At 42.7% G+C, this 24,465-nt stretch overlaps 1 protein-coding gene across 1 annotated transcript; it reads right to left on the bottom strand.

Annotated features, from left to right (window-relative positions):
* Positions 1-17,226: 17,226 nt before the first annotated feature.
* SPATA2 (spermatogenesis associated 2) lies at positions 17,227-21,733 on the bottom strand. Its single transcript, XM_010569661.1, has 2 exons — positions 21,147-21,733; positions 17,227-19,363 (listed from the first exon to the last, which is right to left on the bottom strand). The coding sequence occupies exons 1-2, from the start codon at positions 21,462-21,464 to the stop codon at positions 18,110-18,112; spliced, it is 1,572 nt and encodes a 523-aa protein (XP_010567963.1). The 5' UTR covers positions 21,465-21,733; the 3' UTR covers positions 17,227-18,109.
* Between the last annotated feature and the right edge of the window lie 2,732 nt (positions 21,734-24,465).

The following is a 24,465-nucleotide window of genomic DNA, read 5'->3' as shown; positions in this document are numbered from 1 at the left end:
TTTATGAAAACAGACATGGTTACACCCATTTTAAAGGTCTCTAGCAATGGCAGTACTGAATACAGTATCAACACAGATAATTATTCAGGCAAAATGTCCACGAAACCTGTATTGTTGGCAGATAATGTCGCTTACAAATAGCTACTCCTGCTTACATGAGGGACCTTTACAGGCAATGAAAGGTGCAGCCTACACCTTGAACTTAAGCCCATACAACATTTCAGTTTTAAAAAGGGACAGGCATTTCTACGAGAAAGCTGTAAGGAGACAATACTTATTTAATTATAATACTTACTAACATCCAGGAATGTCAGAAAGTCAGGTATTGAGCAGCACATGAAAATATCATTCCCATTCAGCATAAAATTCTTGAGTTTGAACATTAACATCATTTCAACACACTGAACATTGATGTCAGGAGTAGATAAATGTGCATATATATCACTTGCACATACCACGGCAGCAGTGGCACTTCTAAATGTCCAGTGAAACACTTCATTTCCATTCCAATGACTTCTAGGAACAAAGTCTTACAGAAACCTCTCAAATGAGAAGACCCTTAGCGCAAAGCCAAGAAAGAAGAAATTCTACCACACTTGAACCATTTCTTTGCAAAGTCGGGTGTTTCAGCTAGAAGAAGGTTTATAAGACTGGAGGGGCTGACATACAGGAGTATGCTGCTTCCTGCAGCCTCTGCTGCAGTGACATTCGTGTCCAGCAGAGAAACAGAGCAGTCACGGATGGGATTGCCTTAAATCACTACAACTAGATTTTCCAGAGCTTTCAATTGATGCCCTTGGTAACTCAGACTAGCCCCTGGCTGGCACACAGAGATGTTAACTGGACCATGCCCAGTGACCCTGTACTGGCAGCAATAGATTTGCTTCCAGCATTAGGACACTCAGTTTCCTTGGTCACCTCTGGTTGCCTCAGTTTCCCTCTCAGAAGAAAGCAGATTGCAGGGATGTTGTGAGGCATAAATTAAATTTGCAAAACATGTTGACATCACTAGCTAGAGATCTGTTCTGAATGTCTAATTTTTATTTATCATAGCCTAAACAGAAAATCAGTCAGCAACACGCAAATTAAAATTGAACCGTTAGAGGAGCCTGCAACAGAAGCGATGTTTAGCTTTTTCATTAAGTAGCAGTGACAGATACAGATTGAGAACATGTTCCATAGCATGAACAGGAAGCCCAGCTGCAGCCTGAGGCATAGCAAAGCCTGGAAGAACCACAGTCGTCTGTATGCAAATGACAGAGTTGTCCTCAGAAACATGAATCAATGACAGTACATGTGTGCAGAGATTTGGAAGCACATTGCTCAATCTCCTACAAAGAGGATGGGAATATTTTTCTCTCTTGTACACCTAGCTTGTTCCTGCCGAATAAAGTGGCACGTACTTCAAATTGCTCTCATCAATAATCAAGCTGGGAGAGGCAAAAATAAAATGACAGGGAGCAGGGATCCAGGGCTCAAGTGGCAAAACAGCTCTAAGGATATTGTGCTCAAAAACCATGATCTCAAAACTATTCATGAGAGAGAGAGGCTTGAATAATTACTCCTGTTGTTTGGGGAAGATGGAGACTCTGGGGGTGGCCTTGCCCTTCATGGTGTTTCAGACATGAGTCCTTTCCATCATCTCCCAAGCAGGTGAGCAGCAGGGTAATGGGATGGAGAGGAGGAATTAAAGCTGTTATGCCCCACAGTCATTCACCGGTGAAGAGGGAGGCTCAGGGAGACAGCACAAGGAGCCAAAGCGAACCCGTGCAGGAGCAGGCAGCCCAGGCAGGCCACTACAGCACGTCAGCAGGAGATGGAAATTCAAACTCCTGTGCGAAAGGGCATACAGCCACAAATCTGAGAGTGACTAGAAATAGCACAGCCCCGTGAAAGGGTCTCACCACCAGGACAGGGGTGGTCACGAGGAATACGAGTCAGCCAGCTGCGCTGCGATGCCCAAGCCAAATGTTGCTGCGTTCTGCATTGTCAGGGAGGTGAAAGGAGCCTCATCCTTCACTCAAATGAAAAATTAGTCCATGGATGTATTCATGGGACAAGGGAGTGCAGAGACAATTGGGAGGAAACTATCTCAATACTCGCCTGCCTGGATTAATGACTCAGAAAACTGTCCAAACAGCTGTGTCCGATACCGAGGGTATCTGCAGGCAGCAAAAGGCTCAATACCAGATGCAAACACTATCTCCACTGTGCAGCCCAGCGCTAGCTGCTGGAGGAAGGGGAGTTCCCTAAGAAACAGCTCTATTTTGAGCATGAGGGGCAGCAACCAAACAGCCACGGGTGGGGTAGAAAGGTCTTGATGTGCAGATGGGCACCTACCCACTTTGCCAGTCACGTATAGAGCACAACACTGCACAGTATCAAAACCAAAGGGTGAATCTTGCATGAGATCCTTGCTAGGGATTCACTTCTGCCCTTGTTTGGTGTTCTCCATACACTGCCATCAGCACAACTGCAGCTCAAATCATTTTGAGCTAATGAAGAAGCTTCAGGTGGGAGCTGAAGGAAACAGTAACCCTTAGGAGGACTTGCTCCCCTGTCAGCATTTTGTATGAGCAAAAAAGGCCATGTGAGACTAAACAAGCCACTCTAAACAATTATTTACCTATTCACACACTGTTCCTGTGGTGCAACCAAAGTAAATGCCTGTACTGATCAAACACAAAGAAAACGTGGCTGGCAGCAGGCTAATGACGTACCCACTGCGAGACAGCCAGCTTAGACCTCTGAAAGTCCCAGCTCCTAGATGCCTCTTGCAGTCTCTAGACAAATTGCATCCTTAAAACACCCTGTCTCAAAGGACAGTAAAAAGTTGTTTATTTTTCAAGGCACAGAAGTCCACAGAGATCAGATGGTGGGCAACACTGCCCACCAGCCAAAGCTAAATTCCCAGCCAAAGTCAAGGTGGAGCCTTCATTTCTGAAGCTATACAAGCACAGAAAACATTGCCTTGACATTGATTTCCCTCATAATTCTCAGAGTTAGAGTTTGCACTCCATCGGGTTCCCACTAACATTTATCACCTCCGCAGAAGTATCGGATAAACCCTTTTTCTAGCATTCCTCAGCCTGTGTTGGGAACTCATTTTCCCAAACAAGGACATTTCTCCCAGCCACCTTCTTCCAGCCTTTGTATTGTCCTGCCCATTGCATGGCAAGCTACAGACCTTGCTACACACATCCGCAGAAACAGCTCCAAGCTCTGCTACTGAACTGTTCTGTAACTTCAGGCAAGTGACTGAAACTCTGCCTTGTTACCTCCATCATGCAACACTGACAACGCAGCTTTTGCAGCTCTTGGGGTGATATGAAGCTTTGGTGGTCACAACTGAGATGAAGAGTTAGTTAGGTCAGTACAAATCCTCACTCGTGCTTCCTTACGTTAGAGATAAAACCTTTCACTGACAGAGCTGGTATTTAATTCCTTGTAAAAACCCTACTATTAAACCCATTTACTGGTAAGCACTCAACAACACTGACAAGACTTGCCCGCAGCCCATGACTGGCCTGGGAATACGAAACCCCAAAACTACCAGCACAGTGATGTTTTAGTCAGGTGTGCCACAGGAAATTTTAAAGTAATATCTGCAGCTGCCAGGCAAAATTCATTTGGGACAATCAACAAAAAGATTCTGAAAGAAACATATAGTCTTCTGTAAGTGACAGACCAATATCTCACAGAATTATCAAGTATAAGGAAAGGTCTATAAAAATAAGCAGTGTTGAGTTAAGACGATCATTTGTGAAGGAATACAGCCCATGAAGGACAACTTGGGGATTATTTCAGCTAAAACCAGGGATCTACAAGTAGATTAATTTTAAATACAATGGAAAACACAGAACTGATCCACTAAAAAAGCATGGAACTGAAGAGAGAGCTTTGGATTCTGCTCAAGTGGCTGTTTTATGCCCCTTACAGAAAGGCTCAAAGGGACTAAACACAGCAGATACAAAGTAAGTCACTTCCCAGCTCCCTGCATGAGCAGGGCATCTTAGTGAAGCATTATCATCCCCACTTGGCAGAAAATTTGTGAAGACCAGTTGAGAGGTCTCCAAGCCAGCCAGCTGCAGCTAAAGTGTTGCATACTACCACTCTTGGCTTCCACTCAGACCAGAAGACCATTTAATTTTAGAGAGCAAACAGAGAGCAGAGAATAAAAGCGCTATTTTCAGTTGCATTCCTAAAGCAGACAGTGTCCTAAGCTTTAGAAAAGCCAGAGCTACAACATAATTAATGAGGTCAAAGATATTTCCCTAAAAGCATGCTCCTAATATTTGACCTCCATAACAGCAGATTGAAAGGTAAGTTCTCTTTCAAGATAGGCTTGGTGAGACTCATGAAGACAAAGAAGATCATCATAAATAGGCACAGAAAATTCTGAAGCAAAATTGTCTGAATGTAGAGCGAGGTCCTCTGTAAAGCCTCTCTCGGTATCCCACAATTGTTTGGCTAGAGCAGGGATATACCAAAACAGTCACAGTACACCATACTAATGATATTAATCTGGAAAGCATTATTTCCAGTTCCATTGCTCTCCCTTTTGGCAAATCATGTCATCTCGCTGGACCTGTTTCCCCACCTGCAAACAGCATTAACAGTATTTATTTTGCACACAGTGTGGTATGAGATTCTGCGTATTAGCTGTCTGTGCATGGCTCCGAAATCTGCATGCAATGAGTTTTTCAGCATGCCAGTCACATTTGCTCCTTTGGTATCTCCCAGGCACATTTTGTACCTACTAATCCTACCCATCAGTCTGTTATGCCTCGCTGTGCCAAGTGTCTTACAGATGTCTGTGTCCATTGCTTCCTGCGTGCAACTGCTCACTGCATCATCACCTTAAAAGCAGGGGCAGGGAGAAACCCCACTATATTTGTCTGACAAGATTTAGCCACACTGGCTGATTTTTATCGACTCATATTTCTCCCACTGCTTTGTGTTCTCATCTCATTTTATCGTCATTAGATTCTTACCTAGCCTGAGATCAGACTCACTGGCCTATAATTTCCTGAGTACGCCTGTGCTGAAGAGGCAGCTCAGCATCATTGCAAGTGGGTTAGGGACGGATCTGAAGGGTAACATTTTGTGAGAAACAACGCTAGGTGATAGCATTCATTTAAGACAGATCTATGCTACAAGCTACACATGCTGTTGCCCAACTTCCTACCATCTGTACACCAAACTTTCAGCTTTATGTTAAATAGACATTAATCCCATGCTTGTATACTTAGATGGAGGCATGAGATAACACATATGTTGCTCTTGAGATGCACTTCACCCCCACCTCACAATTTGTGCTTGTGTCTGTAATGGAAATATATATTAAAATATATGTTTCTGTTCTTGTATTTGGCTTTTCGATGCCACCCACAATTCCCAATGCCTGCATATTCCGGCTTCTCACATCCCACTTGTCCGCTGTGCTTTGAATGCTGCCTGCTACTTAAAGTCCAGCTGGCCAGAGTTTAACCCTTAACTTTCAAGATTGTCTCCCAGGCTCTCCCTAAATCAGCCCCTTTCAGCTCCACAGCCCCAGGCAGGATACTGCAAAGCACCCCCGGGAACACTCTGGGGGCTGGATCCCACCCGATGTCAGCACCGCCAGGAGGAAACAGCCCGCACAGTAACCAGGGTTCTCCTCTGCCACCTTCCCCTGCTGCGAAGAGCTCATCTCGCCCCTTGCCGTAGTTTCTCAGCAGTCAAACTTTAGTGAAGAGACTGAAGCAGAGGGGAACGGGGCAAACATCTGTGGAGCAACAAGCTGAAGGTCCTGGAGCAGGCTCTAATGCTGGGAGTCAAGGGTTAGCACATGCCTTGGTGTTATTTTCCTAGGATCAGACAAAAGCCTGGAAAGCAAAGGGCATAAAACCCAAACATAAGTAGGTAGCACTCAGACCAGCTAAGAACCATCTGCAGAGACTGTAGTTATCCCAGTCACAACAGGGGATACCTGATCGTCGCCTTTAAACATCAGTACAGAGAAAACTCTTCCAGCTCATGGCTATTTCATAGCAGTGATAAGGGCTGAGCTGTGGGGATGGTGCAAAGGGTCTATGTGTTTCATGGAGTTATCTCAAAGGGAACAGATGTGCTGAGATCAAAGAGCACCTACCAGCTCAGCCATTCCTTGTGTCCTTCAGCTGTGGCGTCTCCTTTATGCCACATACCTGCCTGCTTTTCCCAACAAAACTGAAAACATTGGCACACTTTTAGGATCCTATGATATATTCAATGCATTAGGCCTATAAGTCTCATTTTCTTCAGAATCTCTGCAAGCATGCAGACACATCCATTAACATTCACTATGTCTCACATTTGCATTGCAAAGTAGAACTGGGGCACCCAGCACTGGCAGACCAGTGCATGCCTCATGGCCTTCAACACACGCACACACAGGAGCAGAATCCTGCTGGCCCTGAGGTGCATTGGTGCCAAGAATCTGGGTTTTGTCCAAGAAAGGAAAAATTTAGTATTTTAAAATCCTCTTGGGTCTGTCACTGCACTAAAATATTCTGCAAGGCTCTCTGTTTCATTAACAACTCCAAAGGCTGATTTTCTCAGTACTTTGCCAGAGGTCACCAAGGGAGCATGGGTCTCAGTTGCACAAGGATGCACTACATCATGCTCCAGAGTGCAGACAACACATGGCCATATGACAAATCAAGTCCATCCCAACATAAGCAAATGGAAGTGTATGGAAATCTGTGTGCTGTGGCTTTGTAAGTCTCCACGTATGTGAAATGACCTGACAAGAAATATAACCTCTGTAGTGGTGAATAAGGCTTCATCCTTAGGAATTATGGACTAGATTCTCAGCTGGCATACATCAAACACAGCTCTAAGTGACACCAAAGGAACAACACATAGCAGCTGACAAAGGGTTGTAACATGAAATCAAAGAAAGAGGCTAACACATAACCAGAAAACTGGTTACTGTTCAATTGCCCTCCTTCCGAGCCACACATCACACACAGATGCCCCAAATGCCAGCTCCTCTCTTCTTTGAAAGCCACATACATCTGTTCTTCCCAGCCCTACCTGCTCCTCCCAGAACTGAACCTTAGCTACCAGTTTGACAAAAAACACTGCAAGGTACCCTTCTGCTTGGCATACAGCTTCTGCTAACTCGTATCTTAACAAGCTACAAAGAATCAGTCTCTTCTTGCTCTAAACATCATGGAAAGACTGAAGAACTCAAATCAACCCCTCCTAGCAAGAGCTCTCTGTGTTTCCTAGCCCTGAGAGCAGCACTGCTGGGAAGGGCTGCAAGCTGAGCCCTCTGGCACAGATCAAGCCACCCAGCCCTACACCAGGCAGCAGTATAGACCAGCCATTTCACACGCTCGAGTGAATTCCTTTAATTTTTGCTTTATTTTTTTCTAATGTTCAAAGTCTACTTTGAACACATGCAGACTTAGTATCTTACCAAGTTATTTTTATTTTAGGAAAACACGTGGCAGATTAATTTCCATTAGAAATGCATCAATTTAAATAGATCTTTGGCTGGACTTTCAAATTGTTCCTAATTAATATTCCCTTTGAAATCTATCAACTTCCTTTGCTACTACCTCCTTTTTCTGCATTAGAATATAAAACTCTTAGTATTTCAAGGAAAAGTCACTTTTGCATGTAGAGTCATTAGATACCACTTCGTTATCAGGCTCAATTTTTAAGCCAATTTTTTCTCCTGCTCTCTGAAGGACTGTCAGGCCAATAACTTTCTCCCCTTATCTTCCTACTCTTACTGCTCTTTGGCATTGGTGTCATTTCTTTCCTGCATTTCTTTACTCCATGGCTTGATAGTTTTTAATGAGTCTTTCATGCCTGTGGTTTTATCTAGTATTAATTCTGTAATCCTCAGTTCCTCTCCCTGTTGTACAGATCAGGTTTAACCACATTGTAACCAGTGGTCCTTCACTAGCATTAAAACAGCACAAAGATTATGGTGCCAGGCTTTGTATATACAACCGTGTCAGTCATGATTAAAAGATAGTGCCTTGGCAACTGGTGCATAAGCTAGTTCAGTGTCTCAATCAGGTTTCTAGCAGACAATTTTCACTAATCACAAACCCACTTAAAAACCTCTGTTTCCTGGCGATGGGAGAGCTGTTGACTGAACAGAACTGTAAATCAGGCTCCCTTTCATGAAGCTGCTTCTGGGGCAAAGCTGTTGGGTGTCATGACACTAGTGCATCAGGAAAAAACTTTTCGGCTACAGCCCATCGAGGAGGTGGGTGAAATCTGGACATCCCCAGCAGCTAAGCTGGTGCTTTTCACAAGCACCACGTTCCAGGGAGTACAAATGGAGAAACTGGGACATGACTTTCAGTTTGACAGGGAAGGAGTCTACTGACAATGAATGAACCTCCCTGTGACTTCAAGCTTTGTTGAGGAAAAAAAGAAAAATTTTAAGTGCCATGGAAATAAAAATACCCCGTCACTTCATCTTATCCTGTCACACTGAACAAATGCAGTGCTTGGTTTTTTTAGGACTACTTTTCAGATGGCCATACGATTTCTGAACAGAAAATCCACAGTGCCGAGCACTGACACAAAAATCACTGCCTCTAGCTATTATCTAGTCACATGGAAAATATTTGACTGAGGAAATAAAGTCCTTCATTGGAGAGCTTGAGTGATAAGCTGCAGGCAGAAAAAGCAGAATTAAATCAGTGTCAAACCTACATTCACTCCCAAGACATGTGAGCATCCTACTTGAGCTCAGTAAAAGTCATTTTGCCAACAGGCTTTGAGCCTGTTGAAAAGAAGTAGGAAGTACAATGAAAGGAAGAAGATTTTTAAATCAAGCACTGAAAAGCAAAGCACCAGAAGATGCCTATAACCTTCCCTGAGACTACAAGCTCGGGAACAGCCAAGAAGCAAAATACAGTGATTATACCCTAGGCTTGTACTACAACAAGGAACATCTGGTTTTGATCATTCCTAGCAGGTAGACTTCTTAGTGGCAAAGTCCTGTAAGTTTTGCACTTCTGCAGCTGTATGTTGCTTCCAAGGATATCTCATCTTTCTTTCCCCCAGATCATGTTTATAGACCTCACAGTGTTTTAACACACCTCAAAAATTACTTTATGGAAAACAGGTTGTTTTCCTCCTCAGCTTTCCATTGTATTGCAGCTAAACCCAAGTTGAAGAATGGCTACACAACACGTCTTCATGTCTCAGCCCCACTTCTGCTTACCAAATTCCCTGCAGAGCCAGACCAGACAGACACTAGGTTCCAAAAGTATCTAGACCATTGAAACATTTAACAGGCTGTATTTTAAGCAGTGAGCACTGAACCAGAAAGACTTTAACTCCAGCTCCAGGCAGTAGAACAACACTAAGACAAATTTGTGCCAAAAGTTTTAGGTGTGAGTTACTAGTATCTGAATACTACACCTTCCTTCTTTCATTATGAAAGGAAGTTCTTGGACAGGAGTATCATTTTATTAAGCAGCACATAATGCTTACTGTAGTATATACAGCAGCACAGCTGTCATGCTCTATTTCACAGCATTAAAATGAACTATTCTCCAAGCAGGAGAAATATTCATATCAAAGATTCAAACACCACAGGCTTCGATGCTGCTAGAAGAGATTCTTTTAATTTTTGCTATGCCTCTAAATAGTCCAAGACTTTATGAGTCGCAATGGAAAAGGAGTCAGGCTTTGATTCCTGAAACAGGCAGAAGTCACTAAGAGTCCAAGTGAATGAGTTTTGAAAACCTAGACATGGCAGACTTTTCATAGCACCTAGCAGTGATCTGTGGAGTAAATAATGCATTTCAAATGAATCAGTGCTTCTCTACCTGAATATTGAAATGCAGCAGTAAGAAAGGGAAAGAAAGGGATCCCCGAGACTGACTGTTCACATAAAGCACCTCTCAAGTCTGAGCAAACTCTGAAGACCTAAGACCCTCCCTGGTAGGGCAAGAGCCACACACAGAGCAAAAATCTCCTTCTACCCTCACGCACTCACCCATTCTAAATCTTATTTCTATAACTGATTTACATGAAGAGGTTTTGTGCTCTCAAGCTGAAACTCTCCACTGGTGACCTAGGAGTAGGAGACAGAGCATAACAGCACCCTCGACTCAGCTAACACCTCCCCAGTTCTGTCCTGGAGCAGCACCAGGACAGCCAAACCCCTGAGCAGCACAGGCATTGCAGCGTGTGGGGCACCACAGCCTCCAGCACCAGTTCTTAGGGCATGGAAAGCCTGGGCAGACACTGAATAAAGCATCCCTTTAAATGAGGTACAAAGTTTCCTTAAATCCTTATCAACACAAGACCCAGAATGCCATATCATCTACATGGAAGCACTGTCTACAAAAATCTGTATAGCAGTTAACAGTATTCCTACAATATGATGCTGTTCTGCCACTAGGCTTCACCTTATTGCTCAAACTTAATTTCTACCCTTCCTACCCTTAACTATAGCCTTGCTCACACCGTGTGTTCGCTGCAGAAGCTATACATAAATCTTCTCTCAGAAGCTGGCCAAATTGATCTTACTCTCCCAAGACAGAGTTTCACTGTGCTCCATCCTCTCAGCACAAAAACGGCTAGGCACAGGCAGTAACCAATACCAGAGTGCCATCTATAGCTATTTCACATGACTTTGCAGCAAAGGAGAGTAGAAAATGCACGCGCATGCTCATTCCCCTTCCAGGCATTAGGAATAACTCTCAGAGAAGCTTCTGTCATCAAGGTGTGGAGAATAAGATAATTTAATCATAGCAAAAGATGTAAGAGTAGCTGCCCTAAGAGGGGCTTTAATTCTCCCAGAGTGAGAGGCAGAGTGTGGGGAATAAAGCCCCTCTCCCCACTCTCCCCTAAAAAGGAGAGGCAGAGCATATGCATACAGCCCACTGATTTCTGCTGAGGTGGCCCAAAGCCAGCTTATAAAACAGGCTTGTTACAGCTATAAGAATACATCTTCTCATTTAATACTGTGTGAAAAGATGCTAAACAGGTTTGCATTTTTAGGGCCAGGAACCAAGCATAAAGCAAAAAGAGATGGAAATGGCATTCTACCATCAGTGCACATCCCAGAAGCGATACATGAGCCACCTCCACCAGCTCTTTCCGAAGGAAACTGAGTTCCTGTGGAGGTGTTTCACAGCGGTGCTGAGCTGACCCCCCCGGACAGAAAGGCTTAGGGCTAACCCCAGCAATACAGCCTGAGGGAATAGGTTTTGAACAGGTGATGTGGCAGATGGCATCCTCGTCCCCTTCTGCTTCTGCCACTGAGTCAACCCGTGCTAGCTGCAGTCAGTAAATCCATACAGCCACGCTCCTGCTTGGGCACACCCAAGCACTGGTGCTGCCAGGCATGGAGAGAGCCATCAGTGGCACTCTGCCAACTCCCTCCACCATCCCTTTGGGGTCAAAACACAACCCTCTCCATGTGAGTAATCACAGGCTCCACTGCATGCTTGGTTGTAATGGACAGTATGTCCAAAAAACCTAGCCAAACAAAAACCCCATCACTTCAGAGTTAGACAAACCCACCTACACATCCCAACCAAGCCAGCAAAGTGCTGTCAAGTGTCTGCTGGCTTCTAGTGTCAAAAACTGCCAAGGAACAATTATGCAGCTATTTCCACGGGTTGCATTCAGCATTCCCACCCAGCCATGCTCCACTTAGGAATCTTCGTGCCGGGACTCAGCTCTTCAGGAGATCCTCCAACCCTCTGCTAACGTGGATATCTAACAGGGTTCCTCTGTACCCTTTAAGGGACCACATGGATTCTTGTTACTAGTCAGTGAGCTTCTACCAGCTTCTGTGGTCCTGCTGTGGGACCACATGCACACCCACCACTCCCAGTGGTGCGAGGGACGCACACAGCAGACCACACAAGAGAGGAAGAGGCCTCTCCTCTCCATCACAGAGCTGCTTTGTGGGAAGGTTCACCATGAATATAGTAGTTAGCATAAATGCACTAAGACATGTAAACAGGCTGTTCCTTTTTAGACTTGCTGGTTGGTAGCATCTATTTTGAATTAACAGTTAATTTATTAGGGTTTGGGGTTTACACATGCCACACTGGCAAGGATCCACAACTGGGTCACTACAGAAGCTCAGTCTTGCCTAACTGGAAGGTAAAGTGCAGAGCAGAGCTTACACATGTGCAATTATGGAGAGACATGCAGAGATTGCTGCTTCGATGAAGACACTTCACCAGTACTGGCCATGGTTTAGAAAGCTGGTATGTGAAAATTTCAGGTAAGGCAGTTAAATTAGAGCATGTTGCACACAAAGCTACAAAACAGATTTTACTTACTTGGGGGAAAAGTAACATTTTTCACTAAGGAGTTGAGCAGTTGTGGGTTGATTTTTCTTTTTCTTTTTTTAAAGCAGGTTGATGATGAAAAAAATCTCAGAACAGTATGACTATCATGAGAATGATTTCTAAAGCAGGAAGCATGACAGCCCCACACCCACAATAGCAGAAGCAGCTGCCACATGCAAGTTGTCAGCCACACACTGCAGGTCTCATCCTGCACTACTTAAAGCTACTTGGAGCTTTGACATTGTCTTCAATGCAATGAACTGCACAATGCAGAATTAACTAAAAGCCCAGTATAAGAGAGGAAAAACCAATGGGTGTTACTACCCAAGTCAGAAGGTATTTCACATCCTCATCTCAAAGCAGGAGGTGCTGTGATAGAGCCCAGCCTGAACAGAAGTACCACCACCACTTACACTCAGGATCTGCAGCACTAAGAAAGGATCCCACCAATAGGAAATACCAGTAATTAAAACAATCTCTAACCTCATCTGAAGTTCCCTGCAATATCACTTTGGTGCCTCCCAGATTCTGAATGCTGCAAGAGAAATTTCTTCTTGATGCTGGGGAGGGGGAATCAGAGCAGGTTGTTTCATTTTTATCTGGAACATTTCCACCTGCCCACCTCTTTTCTGCACAAAGCCTTTCCAAGTTCAGTGGAAGTCCATGCCTGGTTTTAAGCACAGGCAACATAGGAAGCTGCTGGGTGTAAGGAAGATTTCCATAGCCCCTTTTCCTCTGCTACCGCAGTGGAAAACCAGACCCACTGCTGCCAGCTGAGAGAGGATGAGGAGTAGGGGCAGCTGACTGTACTGGTGGACCAGCAGTAATCATAGCCTCTGACCCTGCTGTTCCTCAGGGTAAGGAAACAGCAAACCCAGCTCTCCAGGAAGGCATCTGTGGCAGCGTGGCCCAGATGGGGGAAGCATTTCGCATGCATTTGAAAAAGCCTGGAGCAACTCTGCCTTACAAAATGGCAGACACCAACTGGCAACACCCCACCGTCCCTGAGCAAGGCAGTGTCTCCCCTGCTTGCAGGGACTCCTAAGGAGATGAGATCCTTTCTTTTGCAGAGGTCAGGGCAGCAAAGCAGCTGTTCCCCAAAAAGCAACAACTTGTAGCAATGCCAGAGCTCCCATAGCCAGTTTTACACTGTGAAAGCAGCAAAAGCAGCACAGGAGGGGAAAAATAAGGAATTATAGGGACTGCTCCACTTTGGGCACTGCTATGTGCCGTAAATTCCTGGTTACGGGTCAATCATCCCCACAGCTCTACGTGGACTGGTATTGCAATTGCCTTTCCTGACTTTGGCACAGAGTCTGGCTGCAGGTAGCTGCCCATCAGCACACCGCCTACCTCTAGTGCTACACGGGTTACCTTGTTGCAGGGCTCTAGATTCCAGTCTGAACCCAGGACCCACTACACAGTATAAAATATGCTAAGATATTTTCAAGGGAGAGAGCTTTCAATACTGTAAGGAACAGCCTTGCTTTCCACACATTAGCACATTGAAATCTGTACAGCAAGCCTGTCAAACAAAGCAGCTGCTCTCTGGCTCTCCTACACCTCTCCTCAGATGGAAGAGCTTCAATTATGTGGCATGTCTCCAGGATTTTAGAGTTAAAAGAGCTGCTGCCGCATCACATACCTTAACCTTTTGCCTTCTGCTAGGCACTGTGTAAGAAGATCTGATGCACTAGTCTATTCATTTTCATATGGTGGCTCAATGCAAAAGGTTGCCCTCGGAGTTTGTTTTCACGGCAGGGGTGTAGGAGTACAAAACCAGAAAGCTACTTAATTACTGATTCCCTGCCCTTACATTTTCAGACTGGCAAGACAAGTTATAGAAAATATTTTCTAGGGGAATATGATCAACTGTAGAAAAAAAGTAATTAAAAGTAACTGCAATGTCCAATTTTACTTCATTTTATACAAGAGCTCCAAGACATTTACATACTTACAATCTTTAGACAAACAGGACCACATCCCATGATTTTCAGAAGAAAGCATGGAACACCCTTCACAAATAACAGGAACATTTGTAGCCCAACTCAGTTGCTGCTTAAATACCACAGTAATGGCCATGCTAAAAGGCCTAATTAACTCCCACTGATTTCAGAGAAGTAAGTAAGTTAGAGCCAAAACAGGTACATCAAGATGTTACCTTAACTTGCAGTCACCCCCTGCTTTTCTCTCAGTCACTCTGGCAACATACCAATTATCACCATGCTCAGATTAGCTCCTATTTCTAAACAAATATTGGAAAGGTGTATCTTTCCCCCTAAAAAGATCCTACAGCATAATTAGCAACATGTACTAAACACTTGTAATCCACAGTCATCTTCCAGAAAGAAAAAAAAAAATTAAGCAGCTGTCGGTTCAAACCGTCAAATCTAAACTACTTGACAGCTTATTGAACGTTTAAACTTCTGTTGAGAGCAAAAGACACAGCAGACACACATATAGGTCTGTAATCAGAAATGTCAGACAGTAAAAAACAGGATAAAGTCTTGTTTTATATGCATCAGAAATACATCAGCACAAGCAGCACAGCAGTGTAAGGTAACATTTCCTGCAAGAATATTTGTTACCTTGAGCCCAATTTTTATAATCATCCCTGATACTCCCAGTAACCTCAACAGATCATAAGACTAGAGGACTTGTCAAAATGGCACTTCAGGCATTTAAGCATTCACCTGACATGCTTTAACACAAAGAACAAATGAAAAAAATAATCTAGTTTGGAACTTGAGAAATTATCCTGCTCCAGAGCTAGCAGGATGAAAAAGGAGCCAGAAGGCCTAACTCAAGTGCCAAAAAGTATATCAGTAGTATCACACATCTTCTGTGAGATGCAGCTTACATCAGGAAGCTAGTTAGAAAAAGTACATATGACATCGAGAGTCAAGGCTAGAAATCAATGTAGGCTAGCTTCACATCACACATGAAACCTGCTCTCTACCCCACATTAGTCTGTCTGCTGCAGACTGCTGACATATTGGCTTACATGCTCTTATGGAACAAACTGAGTCATGCTGCTAAGACTTGAAAATAAACGTTTTTAAAAAAGCTCTGCATTCTGCAGGCAGTACATCCAATTTCATAAAGCTGAGGCTCATGATACATACACTCTTGCCCATTTTGCCCTCAAGATTAGCCTTGTGCACCAACTCTTTTCTGCATGCAAAACGCAGTTGTGAAACAGACAGCTACATGCACTCCACTTTAAGAAAAGAGTTAAGCCTTTTCTTAAAGGCCTCTTTATTTTTAAATTCCTTCAAAACATAAATTAATATAAACAAATCAGATGCAAAACACCTGCATTTTAAATTAGCATATATTTTACTGTATCAATCACAGCAACCTCATACAGTAAGATACACAAAAATAGAGCATGGTATCACTTCAATTCAACACAGTTTTGTACTACAGTATTCCATGACATATATACACAGGACTTTTCTTTTTCAAAGCAAGTATAGTCCCTGTTATGTTCACCGTAAAAATTACGTGGCATCACAGTTTTAGTTATTCACTGTAGTGTGAGTAGCCATATGGAAATTGAACTAGTGAACTAGAAGATACACTGTATAGAAGCCAAACAGGCATGACACTTCAGAAGGTGAACAAAAACAACATAACCACTGAAATGAAAACCACCCTTAGACTGTACTTTAATAGTAAAATTGTTTTTAAATTCTTCACTATATACATAATGTATCTACATTTGTGTCATATTTATATATATATATATATATTTATAAAAAACCATACAAGATTTTGAAAACCTTAAAATCATTCACCTAAACAATATTCACCCCAACCTTCAGGGTCAGCAAGGCAACACTTGCCTATAACATTATGTTCAGTTGCAGTCACTTAATTCAGAAATTTCCCTGATTGCTAAGCACAGGCCATCCACTTTGTTTCTTAGTGCAAACTGTACAGTAACTTATTGTTCTCAGCCCTCTGTAAGACTCAGGTTTCATCTTATTTCCATAATACTTCTGACACCCATTTATGGCTAAAATTATTTTAGCTATTTTACAACATTAGCCTATATAGTTTCCCCCTCTACCTACCTCAAGCCCTCCCCCCCCCCAAAAAATGTAAGACAAACGATCATTCATGCATGTTTCTGTCACACAGGGATCAATGGACATTTAAGTTTAGAAGCCTAGACTCTTAACAGTGTTTTAAAAAAACCTTAAGTGAATAATTTTAGTGCAAAGTGGACTACATAGTTTACATCTCAGCTAGAGTTCTTTACAGATATTTTAAACACATTTAATTCTGCACATCAGGTTAGGTTGCCTGATACTTTGTTCTAACTAGCTAGTTGGAATAAGGAAGTTAGAAGGATTCTTGTGGGTTTCCTTTTAACAAAAAAACTAAAGCCTATTCATAATCAGGTGTTGTTTGGGGGTCAAACTGTACAGAGCCTAGCACAACGGAGTCCTGGTTCTCGGCTAGGGTTCCTATGTGCTACAGTAATACAGATAAATATTATTATCTGATTCACATCCATAACTCATGGGTTTACTTTAACAGGAGTCACAAATGAGCTCTGATTTTTAACCAGGCCAGTGCTTTACTTGCTGGACTACACTACAGACTTTGCAGTGAATTTGGAAGCAACATAACATTTATACTTACAATTTCCATAACCACAAAGGAAAAGCGTGCACCGAGAACCAAAATCCTGCAATTCTTAAACAAGACTCCACTTAGACTAGTGATAGCCTTATCGGGGGGAAAAAAAAGTCAGATTAAAAAGCGAAAACTGATCAGAGCCAAGAACATCAGTCTGCCACAATGACTATAATAAGCTATGAAATACAGTACAAGGAAAAACAAAAAGTCACCTGAAAAATAACCCAGAGAGACTTCATAGTTATAATGATTCTACCACTTTTAAGAACTCAACATATTAAATATTTATTAAAAATAAACTGTTTCCAAATTACCTATTTACAGTACAAAGAACAGTACTTAATACATGTGCAACAGAAAGTAAAGAAAATCAGTACTCAGCTGGAAGGACAACACTCTAGGCATAATTTAAGTGACATGAATACAGGTTCACCTTTTTAAAATACCATACAGTAAAAACCATTAGGATGATATTGGCAACACCAGAAAATAAAGCACGTATTGTCCAGATTCAGATTACATAAGCTTGAGATAAACAACCAGGAGATAAGGGGAGAAGGAAGAAACATAAAGACGAAAGGAAGAGATGCTGTGGTGTTTGCATTTTGGAGATCAAGAAATGCAGACACACGTCAAAAAATAGTCCTTGTTGGCAAAACAAGCCATTCACATACTTCCTGCACATTTTGAAGTCATACTTTATCAAAAACTGGCAGTAGTTTCATCACTCATAGAAAATGAGAATCTTAATTTTTAGACTTCATTTTCAAGCCTTGCATGGTTTTATTTGGGCAAGGAGATGACTGCAACGTAATAGAAAGGTGTGACGCCACTTTTCTAAAATACAACAGCTGCCAAGTTTTAAAGGAAAATGTGCTCTTCTCCCCCATTTAAATTGAAAAGTAATGATCATTTAGGAGTTACCTAAATTATAGCAGCATGAAATCTAATGTATCTGCAGCATCTGTGAAGCCACAAAAATCAAGAACTGGCACCTGATCACTGAACCATGGTTCCAAATATCTGGACATGTCATTTTGGTAAGAGGTCAGTGTATTTTATTATCGATGGAGTCAGAACATTAGTTAGGATAGCCCTTTCCCCTCCCCCTTTCCTTCCCCTCCAAAACAGACTAATCAAGTCTATCTGTAAACTACATGGGACAGCTGGGATGATTTATAGTTTAACTGATTGTTAGGCATGAATCTGTGAAGCTCGCTTTTTCTACAGCAGGGATCATAATAGTAAGCATTGAGGCAAGTGTCACACGAGACTTTTGAGCAAAACGTGCAAGTGTTTGCAGCTCCAGATCGGTTACAAAAGCCGCAGCGCGAGGTGCCTGAAGGTTTGGATTTTGAACTGAATTGAGCAGCTCTCTCTTGACTCTGAGTCTGTGATGTGTACTGAGATTTCTCCCTTAAAGCAGACGCAGGAGACAAGCCATCATTTGGAAGTGGTTTGATTGAATAGGTGCTCTGTTTCACTGCTGGGTATTCCTGCCTAGAGCTGAACAGATTGTCACACTTTTGGCAAACAGAAGTGCCACAAGGTATGCCACAGTTTTGGCACTTGAGGGAAGCTGTCTCTTTGGCTAGGTGGGTGCGTTTGTGGTAAACGGGGTTGGCATCATTTTTTAACAGCCATACATCAGGCTTAATAGCTTCTTGTCTTTTAAAATTTAACATACTTCTAGAATCGGGATCAGTATATAAATCTAAGTCCTCTTGAGCAGAAAAATAGGAGCTGTAAGGGACATTTGTTCTTAGCATGCCATTGTGATGAGATGAAGTTGGCAAGAATTCATCTGAACACCCGTGTGGGGAGCTTGACATTGTCAGAAGAGAGGGTGACGGACGGATAATTTCATCTTTGATGTCATCTTCTGCATCAACTAAAATTGGTTCTTTCCTGAGACTCAGTGAGCTCATCAAAGGTGGTTTCTTACTTTCCCAGTAATTATCATATGTGTCCACTGATTTAGAAGGCTTGCTCACCTTTGGCTTGAAATAATCTTTAGAGGCCCGTTCACTCGCTGATTTCTGGAGTACCATTCGTGCCATGGAAGTGTTTAAGTTTTCTTTGCACTCCACACGCCGTTTCATGGCTTCTGAGCAGCCTCTAACATCTTCATTGCTATTTTTTCGTTCATTTATGACATCAATCTCTGAATAACCTTTATCCTTCACTTGCAAGTGAATTTCAAGAAGCTGCTCACATTCCACTTTGGCCAAAAAGAGTTCAAATGAAACCATTTTCACTTGAATGGCATCAACCTGCTCTTTGAGCTTATACATTGTTCCCAGTTCTTGGACATAGCCCATGTAGTTCAAAATCTGCCTTACATCATCTTCAGTTAGAGCAGACTTTACATAATAAACAAAGGGTCCAGTGTAGGTCTAAGAGGGGTAAGGGGGAAATAAAAGGAAAACTAGGTTACAAATTCAGTGGTGGACTAAATGTTCAGATAATTCAGTGACAGATACTATATAATTAAATAGAATAATAATGACAGTGAACACATGCAACTCCCATGGCAAGATGAACTCCATCTCTGCATTCCTCCTGTTCAGCAGATGGAAATTCCACATGAGGCAAATTCAAAGTACAAGAGTTTTCATTCAAATTGAAATCCTGATTAGCATAGTGTCCTCCCTGTTGATTTAAATCACTATGCTTTACACTGACATTAACTTTTATGCATACCAGACACGTTTGCATTTACAAGCAAATCTACCACAAAAGGTAAAAAGGCAGAGACTTCATGTATTGCCCCTGGACAGAGGCTAGGTAGAGACAACAGGAACTTGGAATTACTGAGGGAGTACCCAAGTCCTCTTCAATTCAGCTTTAAATATACTTCAGGTGCGCTCTTTTTTGTGTACTATTACTACGCAGTTTCAAATGCCTGTTTTATTTAATTTTATATTAGGTCCAGAACTACCACTAAAAAAGCCCCAAAACCAAAGATATGAGTTTGTGCAAGTTGAGGTATCCTTAGTATCTGGCATGCCTGAGGTATGTTCTTAATCCAGTTCAAACTGTTTTGGATTGCAGGCAAGAGTAGCCTGCCCATCACATCTTTGTATAGAACAGGTACTGGATCCACAGCGCACAACCAAAGTCAATATTGGCAGTGCATCAAGAGATATCCTCAATGGATCAGCCAACATTTCAAAGGCCAGAACTTAAGCATAATGTTGAAGATTCATGGAGAGATCTTGGAGGAAGGTAGTTTCCCCTTGGGGAAACAGAGAACTCTCAAATGCTCTAATAACATTCAAATTCTCTGCTAAATAGTGAAACAGAGTCTTTTTAAGGAAAACAAACAAAAATACCCACCACTAGTGCACGCAACCTGCAAATGACTTTAAACACCTATACTGGTAGTGCTTTTATCCAGCTTCCAAGTCTCAAAACTGTTCTTGTAAGTCACCTGCAGCATTCATTACTGAAATGCTGCAGCAGTTTTGAATAAGCACATAAGAACACGTAAAAGATAAAATAGAAAAATCAACAGCAGAGAACTCACTATCTGACTTCCAGCACCCAAGCCGAGCAATATACAAGTTCCTACTTTTCCCTCTGAGACCCTGGCATAGGCAAATAATTTGAAAGTACATTAAAATCAGAACTTCATGAATTGAGAACTGACAAGCAGATAAAAGATACTGTGGAAACAATTCTTTCAGAGAAGTTCCTTTACCATTACCACATAACTTGTGGGAACCTCAGCAAAGTATCCATTTGAATGCATGCATTGGTTGTTAGTACTTGTGCTCTATTAATAGCTGTTGCAAGACAAAAATCAAACTTTGAGTGAGCTTCAACACAACTTGACCACTCACCCTATTGAAAGCATCTTCAAGTAGAAATTAAGGCACTGTAGCAGGGTAGGCTGAACAAAAACCTTAAATAAGCTCTTCCTCTATTTTATGGTTACATTATAAATGCAGATAGTACTCGTACTTCTGCTCTCAGGATACTCTCACCAGCACAAACTTCACTTATTTTACATAGAAATTTTCCTATGGCTTCTGTTTACCAACTGTATATAGACGAATATATATATCATGCTAACAGGTGGGAAAAAAGGAAGTCTTTAAAGGAAATGTATGAAATGTGTTAGAAGAAAGAAAAACAAATCATGTTCTCACTGTGGCCACACATAAAACACCTTACCTTAATATTTTTGAACTCCTTTTTCCAGGGGTAAAGAAAGAGATTAATTCCAAGTGTTTCGAGCATGCTGAATGCATTATGGAGAGAATGTAAACTTGAAGATTTCACAGATCTCAGTGAGTTTTCAGCCATCTCATAAAATTTTATCAGCCGGAATCTATAAAAGGGATCAATTTTGGGAAGGCAAAGTAAGGCTGCCGCTGCCACTCGCAAATACTCATCATTAATAGGACGCTGCTTGTTGTCAGAGGCATTCAGTTTGCATTCATGGAACTGTACATACTTCCTAAATAAATCGTCTTTATATTTTGTATCCATTGAAATCAGTTTTTATCTCACACTTGGCCAGCTACCTCGTCTCTTTCATGGTTATTCGGCAGTAGGTTGATTATCTGGCATTAAGAATCTTCAGTAATGGCAACTCTTCTGGAATAAAAATTGAAAACAAAGACAAGTCATCACAGTTGCATAAATCCCAGATGTCCACAGCATCTATCTGCTTCATGGGAGTCTATAAAATGGTTCACAGAGCAGCAGCTCCCAGAACAGCCTCTAAGTTTCTGAAAAAGTGCAAGTCTACAGAAATGCTATTGTCCTGCCTTTCACTGCCATTGTCTACTCCTCTTCCAGTTATCTGCCTAAAACAGCACAACAAACCTACATCAAGCAAGGGACTGAGAGTTCGATACAATACCGCTGGTGTGTAGGCTCAAGCCCAGACTGAGGGCTCCTTGGCTTAGGGAACCAAGGCAAAAGTTACTCACAGCAAAAAACTTAAAGGAGAAGCATGAGTTTTTATGGTCTCTTCTCTGTGTTTTATTTTGCCCTTTCAGTGCAAACAACTTACACAAACATTATTTTAATCAGTCGCTGTTTCGGTGTTTTTTTTTTTTTTTGCCCTGCACAGTGATATAATCATTAAAAAATCCCACAAAGAAGTTTCATTTTGCTCAACTTGGGAAAGCATCTACTTTTCTTTTCCCCTAGTGGCACAGAACTGCCCCTAGAGTGAGCATATTAATTAACTTTGCCTTTTCATTTTTAACATATTCTAGGCTTTTGACTGCCACTCACATTCCACCTGACAGCACCCCCAGGCCACCACTCTGCTGGGAGAGCTCTGCAGCCATCCTACAGAGAACACACTCCCCTGATTGCTGCAAACTACAGCCAAATTTTCAGCTGAACGCTGGCAGCTGCAAAGATGATTGTAATCTTTTCAGAAAAAAAAAGCTATACCTGCCATTTTTAGCAGCTTTATTAGAACAAAGCAGAATAATTTCTGTTTTTACAACATGTATGCTTTTGTTTGCTGGGATAGTTCCTTTTATATATATACTGATCTACATTTTCATCTCACTGAGCTCACATACTCCACAGAAAAAGCTGGTGACAAAAGAAGCTTCCTAATGCTACTTTACCAAAACCAAGGTAATTAATTAACAGGCCAATGGACTCCATCTCGACTGCCTGAGGAACATCAGATCAAAAAGCAGACCACAGGCTTTGCTTTTTAAATAAAAACACGATACAGCCCTTACAGACTTCCCAACTATGAACAAAGGGGAGGGGAGGCAGGAGAAATCAATGCACTGTTTTGGTTGTAGTCAGTCTGAAACAGCACTTCAGAAAATACTTTCCACCCAATATTAATTGCAGCTGCTAGAATACTGATCAATGCCCCCACACACTCCTGTTAAAATGAAAATCACTGTTAAGACCAAAATTAACTGAACGAAAGAAGCCATAACACAAAATACACAGGGGGACACGAAAGGGACCACAAACCAACAACCAAGAGGCCAGGAAAACAAACAAACAAAAAAATCAACAGCCTAGCAGTTAATATTACTTCATGAAAGGCTGCACTTAATGACAATACCATGTGGGATAGTTAACTAGCAGTTCAATTTCTGCTCAAAGGCACACTGCTCTCGGTTTTTCCACAACCAGAAATTGCACCAATGTCAAGAGACAAGCTGTGAATCACAGGAAATGTGGAGTTCTAAATTAACATCTGAGCATAAGGGACAGGAGTAAACCCTTCTCCCTTCCCGAGATCTTTCCTCCTTAAGTCGTGCAAGATGAAGTCTGTAGACAAAGACAACAGAATGTCTGTTCCTTAGCGAGAGCTCCGCAAGAGAATTTCAGAGAAAGCTCTTTGTCTGGCACATCAGTAACACCGCCCAGGACAAGGAACAATCCTGTGCTGACAAGGAGCTGGATTAACTATTTACAGTTCTTCCACCTCCACTGTTAATAACTACTAAACAAAAGTGCTTGGTTACACATACGAGATGTCAGGATTAGGAAAGTCCCCAAATGAAAGCAAAGTCCTGCATCAAGGCCCTATTGACCGTGATACGCAAAGCCACTGCCAGCTCTGATTTCGACTTGCGGTTTGTATGTAAGTCAGAGTTCACACAGCTGAAAAGCAAAACACGACAAACCAAACACCCCAGCAAGCCTTTGCAGAGCTGCTCCTCTGCACGCAGAGCTTCCAGAAGCAAAACATCCCCATCCCAGGCAGCCCACCCAGCACCAGGAAGGCTCCGAACAGCTAACAACCATGGTTACAAGGCTCGATAAAAACCTCAATATGGGAGCAGGCACAGATAAATATAGTTTTAAGAAGCACACTGGCTGATGGAACAGATAAGGTAACAAGGCTGTTTTGCTGCAAATTATTGACTGAAAACCTCAAGATTTCACGGAGATGCATAAATAATAAGTTCTGGTCAGAATCTAGTTTCTGCTGGCGAGACAAGGAAACGCTTCTATCCATCTCCTGGGTCAAAACCTCAGCTGAGGGAACCAACACTCTGCTACCCTGGACTGCTTGGCAGGGCACAGTCACACAAAAACCTTCACGGCAGTAGGGGAGGGACACAGGACAGGTACAACCTTCTCCTGACCCATGCTAAGGAGGCCAGAAACGCCAGGCTTCCACCAAACACTTGAAAAGAAAACGATCCCCAATACAAAAGCTATTTAATGGCATCAGCGGACACCGCATCGCTGAGGAATTTCACACCATAAAACGAGGGAGAGGGGAGGAACAGCGCACAGATCAACACCCGGCTGAAGCCGTTTCGCTCCTCGGTTCTCACGCAGACACTTGTTGCGGAGACGCCCAGCCCGGCCGGGAAAGCGGGACGGGGCCGGCCGCTGCCCGGAGCCGCGGGCACGGCCCCGGGACACCGCCTTCGCCTCCCCGGCGTGAGCGGCACTCGCTGACCACCGAGCCCCGGGGGCCGGCCCCACGGGGGCTTCCCTCCAGCCTCTCGCCGGTAAAGGGGGGCAGCCGCCGCCGCAGCCC

This window comes from Haliaeetus leucocephalus, unplaced genomic scaffold (genome assembly GCF_000737465.1).
Source record: "Haliaeetus leucocephalus isolate CR32 unplaced genomic scaffold, Haliaeetus_leucocephalus-4.0 Scaffold273, whole genome shotgun sequence".
NCBI lineage: Eukaryota > Metazoa > Chordata > Aves > Accipitriformes > Accipitridae > Haliaeetus > Haliaeetus leucocephalus.
Note: the sequence above shows the minus strand (reverse complement) of the source record. Positions and strands in the feature narration are given on the sequence as shown.